The sequence below is a fragment of the Achroia grisella genome, unplaced genomic scaffold, assembly GCF_030625045.1.
Source record: "Achroia grisella isolate CSIRO2021 unplaced genomic scaffold, CSIRO_AGI_Agris_v1 utg874, whole genome shotgun sequence".
Taxonomy (NCBI): domain Eukaryota; kingdom Metazoa; phylum Arthropoda; class Insecta; order Lepidoptera; family Pyralidae; genus Achroia; species Achroia grisella.
The window spans coordinates 3,112,265-3,126,513 of record NW_026713051.1 but is presented as its reverse complement, the minus strand read 5'-3'; the positions used below and the strand labels follow the sequence as shown (position 1 = coordinate 3,126,513).

Below are 14,249 nucleotides of genomic sequence, written 5' to 3'. Positions count from 1 at the left end.
TTACTGGTGAAAATGATATAATATTTATTACTTTTATATTTTTTTATGATTATAATTTATTACTCTATAAAAATGTTTAGTGAATTTTAGTCTAAACATCAAAATAAAGTACTTACGCACCTAAGTTACAAGATTTTGCTTATTATATGACTCTGTGAGTGTAGGTAGTGTGTATACTGTATATAATTTTTGTATATGGAACTATAGGGTTGCCGATTCATTGTAATAAGTACCATATGTTTTTATTAGAACAAAAAATCTGAAATTACCGCTTTCAGAAATCATACTACGCGGGTTCAATACACTTTCCTACCAACCCTGTCTGAATATATTCGTGTTCAGGTTTTTTTTATTGAAAAGTTACAAGGATCTATGATATAATTTTATTATAATAACTAATTTGTCTTGTTATTTTATATAGATACTTTATCCATTAAGGATATTATAGTACAAAATTATATTTCCACTGTGATTAAGACTCAATTACAATGTGATCTAGTTTTTATTAACATCATATTCATCATCATTGGAGGTGACAATGTTCATATATTTTAAAAGACTAATTTATATCCGTTATATTAACGGATAAAAAATTATGTCATAGTGATTTGTTTTAATTGATCGGAAAAAAATTCAAGAACTAAGCTCGATATCATAAACCTGGATAAAATCATTTACTGAAGTCCTCGATGGTGTAGCGGTATAAGACACCGCCTTACATCTGATGGTCGTAAGTTCGAAACCTCCCACGGTACAAACACTTGTATTCTTGAATATGATTGTTTGTATTATGTTTCTATTTCCAAAAAAATGATTTTGTGATAGTCCAGGGTTATTATTATTACTAATATTGTGGTACACAGAAACACATATACGTTATTGCACCGAAGTTTATTGATACTAATTATAGTGTTTTTATTTAGCCTGCTTACAGGCATGTTTTAATATATTTTCGTCTCTTTAAACATATTCATCTAACACCAGTATGCTTGTTGTCACTTCTATATTATATTTCTTCACCCTTTTCTATTATTGAGAACATTATAATTCTCAAAAGCTTACGTAACTCGGTGATATAACTAATTATCTTACTTTTCTCTATGCTATGATCTGAGGTATTAATATCGATCGAACAAATGCATAAAGATCAGTTATTCAAATACGAATACCGGATTACTCATGTATTTGTCGAGTATAATTATTATATAGCCAAAGCAAATATACGATGTGCTAAAATATCTAAATGTTGGTTGTTATTAAACATTAAAGTAATTGTATTCTTATGTAATAACTAATAATGTATATTAGTGTGTAAACATTATTAAAATATGAGTGTTAGCTTTAAATAATTGAATATATTTTTTATATTCGTCAAAAAATCAATTATCTGAAAATTTATAATGTTAACATAACCATATATCTAGATTTTCGCGAGGTCGAAATTTTTAATGGATTTTAATGCAAGATACTTCGCATACCTTGACTCAGCTTTTAATGAATAATTTTAAATTGCTTACAATTTAATTATATATATAAGGAGTTGTTTATATATTTAATTATATATACTCTTCAAGTTATTGTCTTTTAAATTAAATTATACCACCAACACAATACATCTTGATCTTGTCAATTGATTAACGTAGTTTTAAATTTAATAATATATTTTATGTATCCAGTAAACCCTGATCCTAGTCTCTAAAATATACATACAGTAGTAATAATACATACCGTTAATAGAGTCTACATACGAAATAACAAATATTAATTAAATACAACACCAATAAAATACGTTTAGATGTACTTCAGGGCCCATGATCATATATATATATATATATATATATATATATATATACACATTTAATTTTATGTTGATAACTGAATTAGCTTTAGCCAATAGTTTCGCCTGCGTGAAGCTAAAATGGAATAAAAATGAATAGAGTCTCATCTCAAATGTTATGGACATTTGGACATACCATCATGATAATTAGTTAACTAGTTACGTTTAAATACTATAAAACAATCTTACTTTTCTAAACATTAATATTAAAGTACAGTGTACACAAGTGTAAATTTTAAATATGTTCTAACTTTATGTCGAATGAACTACTAACAGATCGTGATGTTGTATTAATAAATTCACAAATCCATTTTTCGTTATTATAGGGTTATTAAAAATGCTAATATATCGTAATAGAAGTATAAAATTGTTTTGAACTGTTTAAAGTTTTTATGAATTGAACCACTGTAATTTTATTTAAGAACTAAAAAGTTGGGTTCTTAACAGGTATTAATGTATTGATAATACATGATTGAATACTGGACAGTAAATATGAGCCCACTAAAAATAAAATACTTAATTGAAAGTTTTGTGATAAATAATAAAAAAAAGTCTCATGAGTATATTAATTATGTGTAGGACTACGGCACCAGTGGATTCCCAAAATGTTTTTGTTGATTCCTTTCGAGATCACTACAGTATGTACCCACGTGGCCCCATATACAGAATTGCAGTAAGTTGTACTAGTATTTTTTTAGAACAGATAGTAATTTAATTTTATTACAATAATGTTGATACTGTAGTAGAATATTTACATATAGAATAAACATTTTTATACTATATCAAGACTTCACTTTTAATCGAAAGATCGAAATGTCATGTTTTTATGTATGACACAATATGTATTACGGTTATAAGGTAAATATTAATTATATGTCAATTTAGTACCTACATCATAAAAGTGGCAGCTGATACCACTTATTTAACGGAATGCAGTATTTATCTGCAAGAATTTGGTTAGATTAATCTTTTGTGTCTCATGTTTTTAGTTCCGGACTTAATCTTACATAGCGTTTTTACCAACTTTATAGACATTTTTTTTACGTTAAGTCATAAAAACAGGAAGTTATTCTACCCACTTCTTTAAAGACTGGTGAAATACTTAATGTTGTGACTTTTAAGTTATATATATATATATATATATTATATGCATCTGTCTTTGGTATATGATACAGTTAGAATGACCTCTTAGTGATTCTATTATTGTTGTTCAAACAAATCTGGGATGCAATGTTTTACAATGAGTTTCCTGTAATTTTATGTATCTTCACATAATAATCTAAGAACTACGTTGATGGTCTCAACTAAAAATCATCACGTACACACATTACCGCGGTGTTCGAATCTTTAGTATTTGTATATACGAGTAGAGTCCTCCCCGTTCTTAGATTATTATGTCTATTTATAATTTTTTGTAATATATGTAACAATTTTACATAATGGGGATGACGTCAGCAATAAGACATAATAAATTTATTTTCTAGATATTAACTAATGAATAGTAAATCAAAAGTGATGTACACTTTGTGCCTAAACATTCGCTTAAGATGAAACAAATTGTAATTATGTTTATAGGTATTATAATTTTATATAGTAGTTAGTTTTGTCTTAATAAATGAAATAATTGATTGTGATATATTACATATAATTATAATTGTTTAATGATATACATTTTTACAATATTCACAGAAATAGAAATTGAATTTTTTACTGAAATTTTTAAAGGGTAGCAACAGTCTTATTGAGATAACACACAGGTTTGAATGTTCTTTATCAATTTACACTCAACTATATGATACGGTGGTATGGTTTAGATATCCTATATAGCAACACATGAGTTCATCTATATGTTTCGAATTTACAATATACTTAAAATTGCACGGCCTATTTTACTACTCTTACATTATTATTGGAATAAATTTCAATAAATTGCACAATTATGCAATAGTTATCAAAAAGGAAAGGAAATGAAATTATCGATGTCAATTAAGTCAAGCGTGAACAGTAATATTAATTTAATATTATAATTATTTAGTATTTTTAAGACAAAAGTATTTAAACCCGGCATAATATGTTATTATAGATACAAAAGTAACGAAGCACAGTTCAATCGACAATTATATATGTTGACAATAATTTAGTTAATAAAAATTGCCACAACGTGTAAGAATAATTAAATTTTCAACTTATAGCGAACCACCAAAGATCTCTGTTCATTTATCATAGTATTTAGTATTTACAATTACTAATTTATTCTTATAAAAACACAAATAGAACCTCACTAAAAAGATTTTATAGTCTAGTTACAATGTGAAATCAAAAAGAAACAACCTTTAGTTACTAATAGCTAATTATAAAATACTCTATACACTATATAGATTATACTAATCTCACTACAACAAACTAACTAATAATAAACTAACGTCACTACACTCATGAATTAGTAATAAACTATGGTAATCTTTGCTTCTGCACTTTGGTATTAACTAGAATATAATTTAATATTTTGTTCACCTTAGTAATAATTTGTTACTATAGTGCATTAAATAAACAGTTTATATATGCATTAATTGTGATTTGCTTTTTTTGTATGCTGAGAGAGCAATGTTACCAAAAAAAATATATTAGACTATATTTTTGACTTGTTTTCGCAGATGTATGCAGTAACTTGTATTTATATTATTATTATATATAAATGTATGTATATATATTGTTGGAATGACACATAAACAGATGGCTGTCTAGACGCAACTAGATAAGGATAAAATAAAAATTATTGAATACAGAAGACATCTGTTCTATATATATTGTAATTTACAATTTCTATATTTATACTTTACGAATATTGTAGTTTGAATAGATTGTATGAATTGATAGGGTTTGTTTTATATCATGTTATGTTACTTTTTGCAAGTACTTTTAACTATGATGCTCTACGGCAGAAATGACTAAATTACGAGTTTTTTTTTAAATGGACCATATAATAATGGTGTAGTGCGAGCGAATTATGCAAACGTGGTACCAGTTGGGTGATAAGATCAGCATGAAGTCAGATAGACAGCTCATCGTGGCAAATTCACCACAAATTATAGATACACATAATTGCTATATATTGTATAGTATATCATTACTATATTGGTAGCTACAGTAATGATATTGTCACACTTATCTGGGTGTCAGAGCAAATGACCCCAATACTATTTTTAAACACGAACGAGATAGCTAAAATGTTTGACTGGTACCTAATTATTTAAAATACAATAGGATTATTTACGTTTTTAAATACGGGTCACTTTACAACGATACAACGATTTGTTGCTTGCTTATACACACGCGTGAGAAGAAAAGAAACTCCATGTGTACTTTCTCTTCCACGCTAAGTGTATCGAATAGTAATATTGATTTACACGCGAAACTCAGTATGTAATAATATTTAAATAATAGGCTTAAACACAATTTTTACGATAATTGATGCGTCGAATTTGATAATTATTACAATAGATATACATGTACTATGTATATTTATTTTAGTGTTTACATTAATAAATACATAAAGATTTTTTACGGGAATGGCAATATTTTGTAATGTTAAGTGTTATTATAAACGATGAAATAAGCCAGTCACTGCCATGAGCAAATCAATGTTTAGCGTTCCAATAGTAAATGAAATAGACTTTCCAAGCTTGGAATAGATTTATTTTACAGAGAACTTAAGGAACTAAGGCTGATTTACTTTGCTAATGTATGTAGATATATGTTAATTATTATATTGATATTTATTTCACGTCGTAACTTGTACATTTATAGAAAAAGTTATTGAATGAGGTGTTGATTTTTAAATGTTATCTCAATATACAAATAATGCACTTTTACTATATTTCCTAAGAAACTCAAAGCAATATTGTTAAGTAAGAAAATCCAAAGAATGAAAAGATTTCTGTATTAGTCTCATAAAATACAAACTTCATTCGCACATTATTATTGTATAAGCAATTAATATTTTCTGAATAGATATCCTGAATCACTTCTCCTCTTATTAATGATTGCTTAATGTTATATAATTTGGTACATTTATTAAAATCTAATATTTAATTTAAACTTGTCATGTATATGTGATGTACCTATGACCCACTTGTGACGAACAAATGTGTACTTTAATTATTACCATTTAAGCACATTCCTGTTTGATAATGTAAAATGAAATAAAACTCGAATATCTTAATATTGTTTTTATTTATGATAATAATTACGTAATTTACATAATTATATAGGTCAAGCATCACATCTTATATCATTCCGACCTTAACAGTAAGTATTTATTGTTACTGATTGGTTGGCCATATAATTATTAGTTCAATTTCCAAGTATTTCCTTGAGTTTAGCTCTGTATACTGGCAGCTCCACTCCGTCCCAGTGGAACGTAACTTTGTCGAAGAATCTGGGAAATAGTATATGAATTGTTACAAGATATTATACATATGTACGAGTATATATGACCGGGCGCTCCACATCGGTGCTCCCGGTCGCCCCTCCATCCGATCCCACGCCCAATTCAGACGGGGATCGAAATTACGCCCACCTGAGCCGAGGTTCGAACTCCTAGTGGTGCCCTCAGACTAAAGTCGTATCCGTCAGGCGGGAGTTGACTTCATCCGCTCCATAAGTCCTTCCACATGAACTTTGAACATCTGCACTCGCCCTCTATCGTCCGGTGAGCTGTAAAGGCCAGCTGCGGCCAACAGCATTAGAGTAGTCCGAAAAAAATAAAACGTGTATATAACTTGAAGAATAAGCAGTAAGATGTAAGATCGTTAACTTAGTGATTAATTTCTAATACCAGAGGTAGATTGTAAAAAGTCGTCTGGGTAGATCCCGCAATCTCAGCACCTACTTCAGCAGCCAAGCAATTTGCTTTATAAGCCTTGTTTCGGCTGTAGGGTGCAATTACGCAGTGAAATTACAGTGTAAGTATGGACATGCTAGTCCTGTGGAATGCATGATCTAATCACGGGTGTCACAAGATAAAGTGATACCGTAGTGTTGTTAGGGTATACCCGTATAGGTAGGCGACGGTTAAAACCAGAGGTTCCTAGAGGTATTTCATCATAGACCATGTTTAAAATGTGGTTGGATCCCCGCAACTACATTTCTGCATGATCCCAAAAATTCGACCAAAAAATGTGAAGATTAGAGAACTAACTACGGATATCTGCGAATTGATAGTTTTCGAAGTGGAAATTGATTGATTATTGATTGATAGTTAATAAATTATACAGTGAGTGTATATAAAAAAAAAAATTTGGTATATACATGGTTTTACAATTAACAGTCGCTGAGTTTTTTTTAAATATAATCTGTCTACATTGATAGGTTAAGTCAATCTGACATTTTTCTTTACTTTGAGAATTAAGGGTTAAGATAGTCAGCTTAATTGCCTAGAATGGCACTTATTACATAAAAAAATATATTCTATTGTATTCACTAAGCCGTTAGAAATTATCAGATTAAAAAGCAATTGAAATTAGTTTTGATATGGAAAAATCGATCCGTTTTACCTATCTTAACAATAGTATTAGTAGTTTCTAAGTAACATAGCGTTTTAACATAAAGTTGGATGGATAGACGAAGTTGCGTGTAGATTCCGATTTACCTGTTTAACGAAAGAAGTTGTTTGGTATTCTCCACTTTTAAGGTAAATAGAGCCTGAAGATTAAGATTTTAAATATGCAAACATATAAATATAATTATAATTTGAGTGACATTAAAATGTAACTTTATTTTTTATAAAATTTAGACTGGCCAGTAAAAAGTACCATCACTTCACCTATCTATTAGATGGTACAAACTAATATCCACTAGTATGTACAACAAAATAAAAAATCGCCAGTCGTAATAAGTACTAACCTAACTTGCAATTCGGCCAACACTTTCTTCTCGAGATCAGTCAATCCGCCGTCCAATACTTCTATACTGTCGACCAGTTGTTCCACATTGAAGAAACCGCAAATGTTAGTGTCAATATCTGGTTGATTGAGAGAGTACCAAGTCGCAATGCGTGCTAATTCCACATTCTGTGCCTGTAATTATATTATAAATATAAATTTATATTATAAATATAAATTATTATTAATACACCATATACATTTTAGAATTTTACACTGGGTCCTCAGGTCTGTATCGTAGAAACTGGAGTGACTATTGGTTGTGTACATATTTTACATGTTTTATTTGAGAGATGGTTTACAATTGTTATACTTGACGAAATGACAAGTGGAAACTTCTGTTAAAACTAAAGAATGTTAAAAAGTATTGCTGTATAGTGTGTCTATGAGCATTTTTTGCAGAACTAATTGTAGTATATATAGCAGTATATATCCGATTTGTCACAATTTAGATTAATCGGCGGTTCTGTTCTACTTTAACAAGCAGAGTGCAAATGTAGTTTAAACCGAGAAAAAATCTCATGGAATTATATTACAAACTAGGAAATCTATCAAGCTAACGTCCCACCTATTGGTTAGTAATAATACTCATCATACATGTTACATTATTTATTCAATGAACGATATTTTAAACTTATTTTTTCTTGGCCTTACCTTACAGTAATCTGATGCTTTTTTGCAGACAGCTTTAATGTCATCATTGGCTGGATGCCACGGTTGGGGTCCTTTATTGGAAAGTAACCCCATGCCAGTTGCTGCAGCATTGATTACTCCCACTCCTTTGCTCTGAAAAATATTATTAAAAAAATATATTATAGATCATTATTAAAAAAAGATATATGCTACCAAACTACGCTATATTGCAATTTTAATACTTCTATGTAAAAATAAGTGTTAAAATATACTCTAGGTATCGAATATTTATTTTGTTTGGATGCAACTATACTAAAATAACAAATTCACAGCTACTGCATTTGATATTCGGTATTGTTACATTTGAATAAAATAGAGATCAAATACATATCTTATATTATCTATATATTTCTAAAGCTGTTGTTTTAGAAATATATATAGGTAATAGTAATAAACATTGTTCTTGGTTATTCAAGGGCATAGCTAGATTTTGTTTATGGTGGGGCAGGCAAGAAAATATATGATTTAACATTGTCGACATCGAATGTGACAAAACTAGTACAGTTTGGGGGGCAAATCCGCTGAATATGTATTTCTGTTTGTTTCATTATATTCTCCATAACAGAAACCAATGCCTAGATTCAATACCTAAGTGCTAAAATAGCCCACTGACAACAAACTATCAGGTAATTACTCTAGTTCACACCAATAGAGAACCCCTAACGGTAGTTATTACGACGTTCAAGTGTGTAGGTCAACTCCAAGGGTGAAACAATTACGGGAGCAGAGGAAGAACGTCATACGTAGTTCTATATTGAATAAATGTTCAGAACAACCTTAACCGTCACCTTATGAAACAATTCTTATATAGTACCTTATATAACAATGCTTAACAATAAACAAGATCAGGTTTTAGCTGACTTAAGACTTGACTGACTTAGGATGACCAGGACAAGTAAAGAATGGAGCATCCCGGCTAAAATTATAAGTATAGATTTTTCTCGGACTACTCTAATGCTGTTGGCCGTAGCTGGCATTTACATCTTCACCAGACGATAGGGGGCGAGTGCAGATGGCAATCGAAATCAAAAGAAGTACTTATGGAACGGCTGAAGGCCAACTCCTGCCTAACAGATACGACTTTAATCTGAAGGCACCACTAGGAGTCAAACGGTCGGAGTCGACACAGGCCGTTGTAATTTCGATCCCCGTTTGAATTGGTCACTGTCCATCGGTCGATTGGAGGGGCAAAGTATAGATACCAAGATGGTGGGGTGTGACAAAACGGAATCCGGACACAGGGAGGCCTGTGGGTTTACCTTGAAATGCCATGAATTGGTTCTACATAAATGACCAGATATGGAGCTCTCGTTCAGATTGCTCACCCCTTATCGGAGTTATGCAGTATGAAAGACTATTATATTATATATTAGAATATTTTGAATATTAATGAATCCCAATATTATTTTACCTTTGTTTTATTGTCAACTAGCTGTGCCCGCGATTTCACCCGCGTTTAATTTCAATATAAAATATGTTTTATTCCGATGCACAAGCCATATTACTTTAAAGTTTCATCAAAATCCGTTGAGCAGTTTTTGTGTAAAAACGTATGTGTGTTTTGTGTAACGAACACCCATACTTACAAACTTTCACGATTATAGTATTATATATTTCAAGATATATTTTTAACATTTATTTAAATTAATTACATTGTTGTTTTGTTCGGTATAAATTGTAAAGTTTCAATTTAATTTAATTTTAATTGAAATTTAATATAGTGCGAGTAACATAAAGCGTTAATAAAACAAAATGGTAATTAAATTAATAGAAATAGATAAAATTAACAAAGGCACAGACGGTTGTTTTTGTAAAATAAACAAATAAATAAAAAAACCGTCACCTTAAAGTATTTAGTGTAATTCTGTAGCCGATTGTCTATCAGCGTCGACTTCGCATACGACAGCACTGTAGATATATTCACGTCGGATTCCTCAACTATCATTTGCATTAGATCGATATCGTAATCAGCTATACCTATATATCTAGCTTTGCCATCTCTTACGGCTTTTTCCAATGCTGGCAATGTTTCCTTCAATATTATCGAAGTATCTGGAGCAAATGTCGGATCGTGAACCTGTAAGAATAAAGAAATACTTTTATGTACTATGTAATGTTATATTAAAGGGTCGTAACTATATATTTGTTACAAGTTACATCTGTAGTTGTAATTAGAGTCAGTAGTTAAAAGACATAAAAAAATAATAGACATACTCGCTTCCATAAAGGAAAAGTGTAAAGTCTAAAGGAAAGGTGTAAATAAAGGTGTAATACAGTATAGAAATATAATTATAGTAAACAAATTAAAATTTTTGTTCAGTATGTTATAATATGAAAAATAAAAGGAAAGCGGGGAAGGGGAAAGTCCAAGACACAACTACATTAAGCAGATCAAGGAAATAGTTGCGAGTGTCGTGAACTAAAGAGCAACTAAAGAGTTCGATGGAAAATGGAAACAGGAACTCCACTGACAAGTGCGCGCCTCATAAATTATAAATGAATGTTATAACATTTAACAATTGTTCAGTATTGTTTAAGAGATGCGCGATTTCATTAATTATTACGACAATTTAGTCAACCATAAAGTCCTACTACTAAATATATTAAGGAAAATATTATGGAATTGCACTCTCAAGTGCCACCTTGCGGAACGTCCTCATCAGACAAGGAAAAAAAATTAAATCTTTTTTTAGTTAATTAATTACGAGGTATATTTTATTTTTTATTGTATCCAATAAAAAGGAATGGTCAAAATCGCACAACCCGGTAAAGTTATGTCATATGAGGTGTCATATATGTGATACGTATAAGTGCATGGATACCCATCTGGAATGTGAACTCAAATGTATTGTCAATGTCGTGCGGGCTATACGTAACTAATGGACCCAATTCAGTTTAAATTGGCTACTGTAGGTCAGTGTGGTCTTGACTCCTAACCTGAATTAAGTCGACGTAATCCAATCCAAGCAGATTCAGCGTGTTGTCCACACTCGCTTCTGTTTTCTCGGCACTAAAGTCGAACATTTTATCGGTCTCCTTTTCATATCGTCCAACTTTACTGCCAATGAAATATGTCTCTCTGGGGACACCTTGGAGCGCCTATAAATTATACGGCATTTTAGAATCGGCGAAAATACGTGGGTACGGAAACAGCTGGGCCTGTGAAACAAAGGTTAGGTAACCATGCTTCGCCTCACACGTCAGTCAAATTATCTATGACTAGATATAGATATATAGATACTAGCGATCCGTCCCGGACTCATATGGATCCATGCGTATTATGTGTACGAATAATTATAGATATCTTTGGATTATTAAAAAATCTATTTATTTCTCTTTATAGCTTAGTTTAAATAAGGCACGCTCGGAGTAATAAGTAAATGTATGTGGAGAACTATTCGCATATCAAGCGTCGCGTTCACCATGACATCGACCATTGCCCGATCTTCCGGGGCAATGGTGGTGATATTCAGAGGATATATACAGCAGCAAATATAATTTATTATCGTTTTGATCACAGTTGCATGTTACATATAACTGTTACTGAGCAACAGGAAAACTTATTTTAAATGTGATGGATTAGATTTTTTCTACTAAAATCATTGTGTCTATTAGGCATGACATGTCATGACTGATTATTTATTTAATTATATACCCTACATATATGTATATTGCGGTCTGTATTGTGATAAAATCCAGGACACGAACTATCTCTACATGAAACTTTATCTACATATGAGTGGAATAGTTCGTGTTACGTAAACTTGTAGATGTAGATAAGATCTGCAACAATATCATACAGCATTGATATCAATTGTATTCTGTCCTTGTCAATTTAAATCTAAATAAGAACCTGGTGTTTACGATTTCTGCCACTGGTGGTGAATATTCAACAGTTCAATAAATCAATAACTTATAAAATGAGAAACAATTTAGATATATGAATCACTTTTTGCTCTATCACAGTAACACAGTATTTGAGAAATAATCTTTAACGATAATTAGTCATTTAAAAATAATTTACACAATAAATAAATGTGTGTATACATTAAACATTTAATTTGTTACTTATTACATACAACATCACAGAGTAATGAAACAAATACATAAGTATCAATATTATATGTTTAAGTTTATAACTCCAGTAATCAATAAAGTTCCAAGGTCACCATATGATTGTTGACAAACAAATAGGTACTAAACAATGAATGTATGTGCAAAATAGGATAAAAAGATGACTCAGAAAAACTGTTTCTATAATACTTCAATAGAACAGTCTTTTAAAGACGCTCAAAACTGTCTATTAATGGTCTGTTTGAAAAAGTATATATGTTATGCTGACACACACAGTACATGTGAGATAATTACTTGCTCATTATCTATAATACTGTAGCAGTTGACTACACCTATTTTGTTAGATAACATATCCTGCGTAAATTTATTAAGTTCCATTTAAAAGTTTAATCGTGAAATTATAGCAAACAGATTAGTATTAATAAATACCTTTCCAAAAGTCCGCTCAGAACTACCTTGACCATACCATGGGCCAGTTTCCACATAGTTTATACCACGTTTGAGAGACTCCTTAATTAATTGCAAGCTTCTGTTTTCATCATAGGTTCTGTAATAAATAAGATTGTATATATGTAGTTGAATTTACATTTTGTTGCTATTTTCTTTTGTATGATACTCCACTTAAGTTATAGGTCCTACAGTTACAAAAACAAATCAAGTATCTTAATTTCAATTATTAATTATTAAAAATATATTAATAAATGATCAAAATAGAATAATTTTTGGATAGTTTTATTTCAGAATTGTATTTTGTGTGCTTTTACTATATATAAAGACTAAAATGAAAATGATAGGCATAGGTTACATTATATCTGCCTGTTTACATCATATGTATAGTTTTATAGTACTTATTTAAAAATATTTTTAATTTCTTTAATGAAATTTTCACAATAGATATATATAAACATACACTTTTTGTGTGTTGCTTTCTTTAAATAAATATATATTTTAATATGATTGTTTAGTAGTTACCAGTTCTATATCAGGTGGCAAAATTGAATTTCTGACTGAAATTCATTAATAATAATCAAATGTAACTTATACAAAGCCAAACATTGTAATTTTTATTATTTATTTAAAAAAATTACAATGTGTATTATTATATTTATTGTTATGATGGATCACAAATTTGCATTATTGTTTATAGAAATTTATTTATAAATGTTGACTATTCATACAGTCTGTTATTAGGTTTCCTAGATTATGTAATTTATTTGTGTTGTAATTAAGATTCACGACATTATTACAGCATGTAATGACATGTGCAGTTTATAAAACCTTCCTCAGATAAATATGTTACTATTTCCTAGTAGGTAGTGTTTCAGTAATAATTTTAACTCAATTACGTTAGTTTACCTGTTTATTCAATTTTATCGTAATTTTATAGCATTACGTGCCCTTATAGGTTATCTCAAGTAATATAAAAATATGATTTCCCTACCCATATATATTGGCGAATGCCGCTCCTCCTAAACTGATATGGGAGACCTTGATTCCCGTAGTACCGAGTTCATTATATTTCATTATGATAAATTTCGTTTACTCACAAACTCACAATATAATTTTTCTGTATAATTCTGCCGCCACTATTTACGTGTAATTCTGTTAAAGACTGATCGATAACTAAAATCTATTTTCCTTAGGCATTGTAGATTATGAAATACATTTTTTTATCAAATTATTATTGTAGTGAAGTGGATCAT

The 14,249-nt window shown here is 30.0% G+C and overlaps 1 protein-coding gene across 2 annotated transcripts; it reads right to left on the bottom strand.

The window, feature by feature from the left end:
* Positions 1-6,154: 6,154 nt before the first annotated feature.
* LOC131853008 (uncharacterized) lies at positions 6,155-14,249 on the bottom strand. Of its 2 annotated transcripts, XR_009357963.1 has the most exons (8): positions 13,988-14,249; positions 12,976-13,093; positions 11,410-11,571; positions 10,316-10,549; positions 8,434-8,565; positions 7,742-7,914; positions 6,417-6,566; positions 6,205-6,275 (listed from the first exon to the last, which is right to left on the bottom strand). XR_009357963.1 is itself a non-coding variant. In XM_059203793.1 (7 exons), exons 1-7 carry the CDS (start codon positions 14,068-14,070, stop codon positions 6,191-6,193), a joined length of 987 nt encoding a protein of 328 aa, XP_059059776.1. In that variant the 5' UTR covers positions 14,071-14,249; the 3' UTR covers positions 6,155-6,190. The 2 variants fall into 2 exon arrangements, 1 of the variants encoding a protein (XP_059059776.1); XM_059203793.1 differs by lacking the exon at positions 6,417-6,566 and having other exon boundaries at positions 6,155-6,275.